Source organism: Anabrus simplex, chromosome 6 (genome assembly GCF_040414725.1).
Source record: "Anabrus simplex isolate iqAnaSimp1 chromosome 6, ASM4041472v1, whole genome shotgun sequence".
Classification (NCBI taxonomy): domain Eukaryota; kingdom Metazoa; phylum Arthropoda; class Insecta; order Orthoptera; family Tettigoniidae; genus Anabrus; species Anabrus simplex.
The window spans coordinates 203,099,239-203,107,543 of record NC_090270.1 but is presented as its reverse complement, the minus strand read 5'-3'; the positions used below and the strand labels follow the sequence as shown (position 1 = coordinate 203,107,543).

The 8,305-nt window shown below is 41.3% G+C and overlaps 1 protein-coding gene across 1 annotated transcript; it reads left to right on the top strand.

Annotated features, from left to right (window-relative positions):
• The first annotated feature begins 2,663 nt into the window (after positions 1–2,663).
• On the top strand, positions 2,664–3,076 carry LOC137501221 (mitochondrial ribosome and complex I assembly factor AltMIEF1). Its single transcript, XM_068228092.1, has one exon. It carries the CDS (start codon positions 2,723–2,725, stop codon positions 2,927–2,929), a length of 207 nt encoding a protein of 68 aa, XP_068084193.1. The 5' UTR covers positions 2,664–2,722; the 3' UTR covers positions 2,930–3,076.
• The last annotated feature ends 5,229 nt before the right edge of the window (positions 3,077–8,305 follow it).

Here is an 8,305-nt window from a genome sequence, read left to right as displayed (position 1 = left end):
TGTTTTACAACTGTCTGCTGTTTATCTTTAATGGCAGAGTCACTAAAATACGGTAATAACGACAGTATAATTCAATATCCTTCAAATTTGAAACGCTATTTGTTAGTAAATAAATTATTCCATTGGCAAAAAATATTAAATTCATGTCTGTGTTTAACTATGTTCCGCGTTTCTCTGCATTGCCATCGCCTCCGTAGCGTGACGTCACTACGCTGTTGTTAGGCCTTATTATCTAGGAGGTGTTGTTTTAACACAGGAAGGCGCGACTACCGACATTTCTCCAAGTCGCCGTAAGAGTGCAGCAGTAGACGCACAATCTTCGCTGTTAGTGTGGGTGTAGCACTGTGTTATTGGTGCATGAATGTGTGTGTAAACCTGAGTTATTTCGTACAATAAGTAAACGTGTCTGGTTACTTTCGTTCGTACAAGAGATATTTTGTATAGAACTGTGAAACGAATTAATCATGTTATGCTAATAGATATTTCAAACGTGATTTTAAGGTGTTGGTACTTGTTTCTTTTCGTTTGTGTAAGTCCTATTTTTCGTAGAACTGAAACTTCAGATTCTTTTCCCGAAATATTCAACTGGTGTGTACCATTTTGCCAATCTCGGCAAGGTGGTTCACAGCCAGAAAAGATACGACTCCATGAAATACCGTCTAGAAGGGAATTAAGAGAAAAGCGGCTGTCGGCTTTATCTAGGCAAGGACCTAATAAAGGAAGTAATTGGTTATCCTCAGATTACTCTCGCATCTGTGCCTTTACACCTTATTTCAGAAGGTGATGGAGCCTCCACGGCTCAGGCGGCAGCGCGCCGGCATCTCACCGCTGGGTTCAGTGGTTCAAACCTCGGTCAATCCATGTGAGATTTGTGCTGGACAAAGCGGAGGCGGGACAGGTTTTTCTCCAGATACTCTGGTTTTCCCTGTCATATTTCATTCCAGCACCACTTTCGAATATCACTTCATCTGTCATTCATTAATCAATACCCCGGAGGAGTGCGACAGGCTTGGGCAGCCGGCACGATTCCTATCCTCGCTGCTAGATGGGGGCTTTATTCATTCCATTCCTGACCCGGTCGAATGACTGGAAACAGGCTGCAGATTTTTTTTCAGAAGGTGATTCAAGCCGTGGAGGATAGTGGATTCCTTGTGATAAGAATTGTGACGGACAATCACAAAGCAAACGTCTTCATGTTTAGACATTTTGGACAACCTCAGATATCCAGTCGATAATATTCCAATCAAAATAAAAACAGGAAATCAAATCCTAATTTGCGGGTACTAGGTTCATGTTGTTGAAGAGAGGATGGAGTGTGCATTTGTGTCAGCAACATCTCATTGCCACTAAATGGAACTGATTATGCATCAGGACAGAGTAGGAGTTCGATATTCAAAACCTTGTTTTGTTGCTCTGGTGAAGCATATGCAGGAGTTCGCTGAAGCTGCTGTGCCCTATTGTCGACGTCCTTCAAACGTTCGAGCTCAATACGAGAACTTGCGACGTCTTCCCTTTCAGAATACCGGGCGAGTTGGCCGTGCGGTTAAGAGCACGCAGCTGTGAGCCTTCGTCCGGAAGATAGTGGGTTCGAATCCCACTGTTGGTAGCCCTGAAGATGGTTTTCCGTGGTTTCCCATTTTCACACCAGGCAAATTCTGAGGCTGTACCTTAATTAAGGACAAAGCCGCTTCCTTCCCATTTCTAGGCCTTTCCTATCCCATCGCCGCCATAAGACCTATCTGTTTCGGTGCGACGTAAAACAACCAGCAAAGAAAACCTTTCAGAATGTGCTTTTTACAGTGTGAGGTCAAAGAATATCAGCAAACTGTTAGTGATATTATCCTAACCAAGTTCGTAAGACCTCTATTTGTTTATATTGCGTAGGCAAGAACACAAAAAGTACGGTACCACTCCAAGCCTTCGTCCAGGAAAATCTTTAAATTGTGCATGAAGAGGCCAACTGCAACTTCATACAGGTAATTTTGCCGATATTTAATATTACTGATGTAATTTACGAACTTCAGTGAACATATGACCATACTGCATAGTGTTTTGTAGGCTGTCGTCATTAGAATAAGTTTAGAACATTGTGCGTCTATGTCTGCCATCTAGCGGAGAAATTTTGTCGCAGCGTAGTCGCAAAAAGACTCGCATAGAGCAGGCAGTATAGGAGGATCGAGACGGCGGTGATATTTCCCCAACCGAGTAAGTTGACCGTGCAATTAGGGTCGTGTAACATGTAGCTTACATTCGGGAAACGCTAGGTTCGAATCCCAACGTTGGCAGCCCTGAAGACGGTTTCCCGTGGTTTCCCATTTTCACACCAGGAAAATGCTGGGGCTGTATCTTAATTAAGGCCCCGCTCGCTTCCTACCCACTCCTAGCCCTTTCCTATCCCATCGTCGCCATAAGACCTATCAGTGTCGGTGCGACGTAAAACAAATAGCAGGAAAACCACCTGCCAATACTAGCTATTGTAGATAATTAAATGTCCATGGTTTCTCTACCCTGTGAGCAGTGCTATAAATATTTGGCTTATTTTTAATCGTTTCTATTTCTGATTTAGCTTTTTCTAGCTTATATTGGATAACGATCTAGCTTATTAAATGAAAATTGGGTTGGCAACGCTGAGTAATGACTAATGAGTATAAAAGGATCAAGATGGCGGTGTTCTTCGCACGTGCTTCGTGTATCAATCAACTCCTGTAATACTTCGTCGAATATGAGTGTTATTACCTCTCAAAGTGTACTAAATTTGTATCGGAACCTTATTCGATACAGCAAAACACTGAAGTACACCGACCAAAAGTACTTTTTGAAAAGAATACGTGTTGAGTTTAAGAAAAATAAAGATATTACAAACTCTGAAGATCTGAAGTTTCATTACGAAAGAGGAAACAGTCTTCTGAGAAACCAGCGAGTCGTTTAGACTTAAAAAATAATTAATACTGCTCTTTTAACTGGTCAGTATGCAATCTCTTCTTAGCTTGTGTACAAAAGTTGGGCAGTTTGGTGAATTAAAATTATGTCTATTACGTCAGTCAAGACAGGAAGTTGTGGATATTGTTTGCAATAGACGTAAACACACAATTGATTATTCTCATTTTCCTACTTTGCTTGAAGATGATTTGGAGGAAAAGTTCGTGCGGGGAAGTGGGCCTGGAGGACAAGCAGTTAACAAGACAAATAATTGCGTCGTTCTTATTCATAAACCAACAGGTTAGTAGCGAAGCCTGTTTTTGTGCTATTTCTTCTAAAACAGGCCAGTCAGTTTGACATGCATTGCGTGCAAGCTTTGGGAAAGCATGGTATCTTTGATTCAGGATGTCAAATGTACTGTATCGCGCGTGACCTGTCTAAGGCATTTGATAGGGTGGATCATGGGAGACTACCGGCAAAAATTAGTGCAATTGGACTAGAGAGTGACTGAATGGGTTGCTATATTTCTAGAAAATAGATCTCAGAGAATTAGAGTAGGCAAAGCTTTATCTCCGAAAACCGTAAAAGTAGTTAGTGGGATGTAGAGCAAATCATTAATTAATTAATGTTTTGGACGTTCAGGGGACATTATCTCCTACTTGCTGAGTGGCTCAGACGGTTGAGGTGGTAGCCTTCTGACACCAACTTGGCAGGTTCGATCCTGGTTCAGTCCGGTGGTATTTGAAGGTGCTCAAATACGTCAGCCTCGTATCGATAGATTTACTGGCACGTAAAGGAACTCATGCGGAACTAAATTCCGGCTCCTCGGCGTCTCCGAAAATGTCATAGTAATTAGTGGGATGTAAAGCCAATAACATTATTATTATTATTATTATTATTATTATTATTATTATTATTATTATTATTATTCTTTTTCTACCGCTTATCCCACACCTGTGGGGTCGCCAACCCTATATGAAGGGATGTAATCACTATTGCGTGTTTCTGTGGTGGGTGGTAGTGTAGTGTGTTGTGTGAATATGAAGAGGAAAGTGTTGGGACAAACACAAACACCCAGTCCCCGGGCTAGAAGAATTAATCAGAGACGATTAAAATCCCCGACCCTGCCGGGAATCGAACCCGGGACCCTCTGAACCGAAGGCCAGTACGCTGACCGTTCAGCCAACGAGTTGGACATTATTATTATTATTATTATTATTATTATTATTATTATTATTATTATTATTATTATTATTATTATTATTATTATTATTCAATCTCTGAATAGAAACACTTTTGAATGAAGTGGTTTAAGAATAGTCTAAACATATGCGATATTGAATTCATACAGTACGTCTTAGAGTGCTGTTTGCTTCTTTATAAAAGTAGAGGCATGAAAGTAAAGTTCTGGCGTCACTGATGTTGACGCAAGTGTGATAAACTGATATAACTTGAAAACAATATTCTCGTAGTAGTTAGTGTGATTAGCTGCCACCCCCGGAGGCCCGGGTTCGATTCCCGACTCTGCCACGAAATTTGAAAAGTGGTACGAGGGCTAGAACGGGGTCCACTCAGCCTCGGGAGGTCAAATGTGTAGAGGTGGGTTCGATTCCCACCTCAGCCATCCTGGAAGTGGTTTTCCGTGATTTCTCACTTCTCCTCCAGGCAAATGCCGGGATGGTACCTAACTTAAGCTGAGGATGAAATGATGATGAAGATGGCACATACACCCAGTCCCCGTGCCAGGGGAAGTAACCAATTATGGTTAAAATTCACGACCCTGCCGGGAATCGAAGCCAGGACTCCTGTGACCAAAGGCCAGCACGCTAACCATTTAGCCTTCGAGCTGGACAGCTATTCAATGATTTAGAAGCACAAATGAACATTTTAGAAAATTCTTCATCAAGATTTTCGCGTATAGATTTCATTTTTCACTCTCAATGTCTTAAGCAAAGTTTAATGCTGCCACGAAATCAATAGTTGAGTACTGCAGGAATCTACATAGTGAGAGATTTAAAGAAAACGGCCTCTGAATACAAAACAGTGATAACACAAACTGACTGTCAATAAAAGCACATTAATATGAATTTGATTGTGAAGAGTATTTCCCTTTCAATTCTAATATGCTTTCAAACAAACCAAATCCTGGCACTACGGCCCTGACGAGCGTTGGCCTACCAAGCAACCGCTGCTCAACTCGAAGGCCTGCAGATTATGAAGTGATGCATGTTCAGTTCATCGAATCCTCTCGGCCGTTATTCTTGGTTTTCTCGCCGTCAGACAGCTTCTCAATTGTAATCACGTAGGCTGAATGGACCTCGAACCAACACTCGGGTCCAGGTAAAACTCCCTGACCTGACCGGGGATCGAACCCGGGGCCTCCACTACTCCTAGACCGCGGGGCCAGCTTGAAATGCTTTCAAGGGTTGCAATAATACGGTCATGTACCGTAATTCCCCCACAGCGGTCACGGAGTTATACATTTCCAACCACTCTGTTCTACAAAGCTGAACGTGTTTTTCACTGAGTGAAGTGCCCGACTCGTTGGCTGAATGGTCAGCGTACTGGCCTTCGGTTCAGAGGGTCCCGGGTTCGATTCCCGGCCGGCTCGTGGATTTTAACCTTCATACTGTTCAATTCTTATCACACATGTGGCTCGGAGGCTGGGTGCGACTCGTTGGGTGAATGGTCAGCGTACTGGCCTTCGGTTCAGAGGGTCCCGGGTTCGATTCCCGGCCGGCTTTTGGATTTTAACCTTCATACTGTTCAATTCTCATCACACATGTGGCTTGGAGGCTGGGTGTTTGTGCTGTCCCCAACATCCCTGCAACTCACACACCACACGTAATACTATCCTCCACCACAATCACACGCAGTTACCTACACATGGCAGACGCCACCCACCCTTATCGGAGGGTCTGCATTACAAGGGCTGCCATAGGCTAGAAATAGCCACACGAAATTAAAATTAAACTGCGTGTGAAGTTGTAGTTTTCTTTTCACTTATAGCAGATTTTAAAGCAAGTTGTCTTTTAGGTGTACTAATTCGCACAGAGTGGATATTGTACCCATGGAGTTTCTAATGACAGCTAATTGACAGGCGGATACAGTTAAGTTAAGGCTGTGTGCTGAGCAGCGGACATATACTTCTCAAAAAAAAAAAAAAAAATAGAGGGACAACATTTTATACACCTGCATTATTTTTTCAGGAATGTTTGGAGTGAAACAGACATTTTATCTGGAAAATGAAACATTTATTTAACTGAAATATACATATCCTGTTCAATTCTTATCACACATGTTGTTGCTATTACCAGAAATTCAATACAATGTCGTAAACCAAAGAGGAAAAGCCTGAACTTCATTCACATAGAGCAAAAACAGGAAACATTTCAATATCTGGTAGGCCCTCCATGTGCCCGTATTACTGCCTCACATCTTCGAGGCATACTCCTGACAAGTCTACGAATAGTTCTTGTAGAATTTTGTCCCACTCCTCAATAAAGACCTCTGCAAGTTGTTGAAGAGTCTGAGGTGCTACAGGGCGGACCCGAAGTTGTCCGTCCAGCATATCCCACAAATTCTCAATGGGATTGAGGTCAGGACTCAGAGCAGGCCAGTCGAATGTTTGAATCGCGAAGTCCTGTAGAGTTTCCATGGTGGCTGTTGCTGAATGTGCTCTCGCGTCGTCGTGTTGCAGGATAAACTGGAGACCCATTACAACCACAATGGGCATAACATGATCCAGTACAATCTCGTTGGTGTACATCTGAGCATGAAGTCAATCTCTGATTATCTCAAGGTCCGATCAGCCACCACATGCCATGACTGAGCCGCAGCCATTTCCTGCGCTGCTGCTTTATTTTATTTTATATTTTACAAGTTGGTTTACGTCGAACCGACACAGATAGGTCTTATGGTGACGAGGGGACAGAAAAGGGCAAGGAGTGGGAAGGAAGCAGCCGTGGCCTTAATTATGGCACAGCCCCTGCCTTTGCTGGGAAACCACGGAAAACCATCTTCAGGGCTGCCGGCAGTGGGGTTCGAACCCACTATCTCCCGAAAACTGGATATTGGATACTGTGTCCTGCTTTATTATAACGTACCAGAACGAACAGCCAGCCAGAAATACATTAGAATACATAATACAGTATATACAGTAAATATACACTTACAATCCATACACGCATATGAATCTTCCATAAGATTGTACTTGGATTACGTTCTGAGTCCTTACAGAATGCTCACACACACATACTCAGAGAAAGAAGAAGAAATTGAAACACTGCAACTGTAGAAAGTTTAGTTACTTTTTCCGATGTTGGATCACGTCTGACTTGATAGTATTATGCCCAAATTATTTTTTTTCTTTCAATATTGATAACTTGTTTATATAAACACTTAGTATGACCCATTATTCATGTAGAAATTAACAAAACCGTATTTACTTGTTCAGAACCCGTATAAACACACGGGTCGTTAACGACCCGCTAAGCACTTGCTCAGGAAACAGGGAGAGAGGATATTCTGAACATCAACCTTAGCAACAATTTATTTCTACAGACTTACAGTTTAGAAATGAGTATTATAATGACATAAAAAGCAATAAATGTCATTGTTCTGTTATATTATAATATTTGGTACCCAAAATACGTAACTTCAGATTCCATAACTGAAAACCTATTGAAATAGCTTAATTTTGTGTATATCTGATTCATTTAGTGCTGTTTATATAGTGGTGTTTAGTGCTTGTTGGTAGAAATTGGGAGTAGTAATAATTATTTAAATTTTGTAACAAGTAATTCAGTTGGTCTTCAGTTAATTACGTTTTCTAGGTTAAGTAGGCTAGCTAGGTGCACCTTGTTTCGAATTTAGGTTTAGGTAATACTTTAGGTAACAATATTAACTTTAAAAATATTTGTAAATATCTGTAGATTCGTTGGTTGTACTTACAAAGGCAGATTATCATAAGGAATAGTACCGTAACTTCTGCAGCAACTTCTCCGGTATTTCGTATAGATATACGTTCAAACTATCGCGAAGGTAATAATTTACTACATTAAAAAACACGATACGCCAGTAAACTTCCATTTTAAAAGAAGTTAAAGAGATTACACAGTAATAGTTAACAGTCGTATTGTTATTGATTATTGTCGCTCCTCATATTCAAATATTGCATTGTTGGCTACAGTCGTGAACAAAGGGTGTAGTGTAGTCAAGTAAATATAAATAAAAATCAGCTGACCTTGTATTCCATTCATTTGTACTTCTGAGTAGGTAGTTAGTATCCGTAATTTATATTTCGCTCCCTCGATCTTTCAGTATTTATGAGCGGTTAGCTAATAATAATAAAGATCATATATCCCAGTAATTGCAGTTCAAGTCC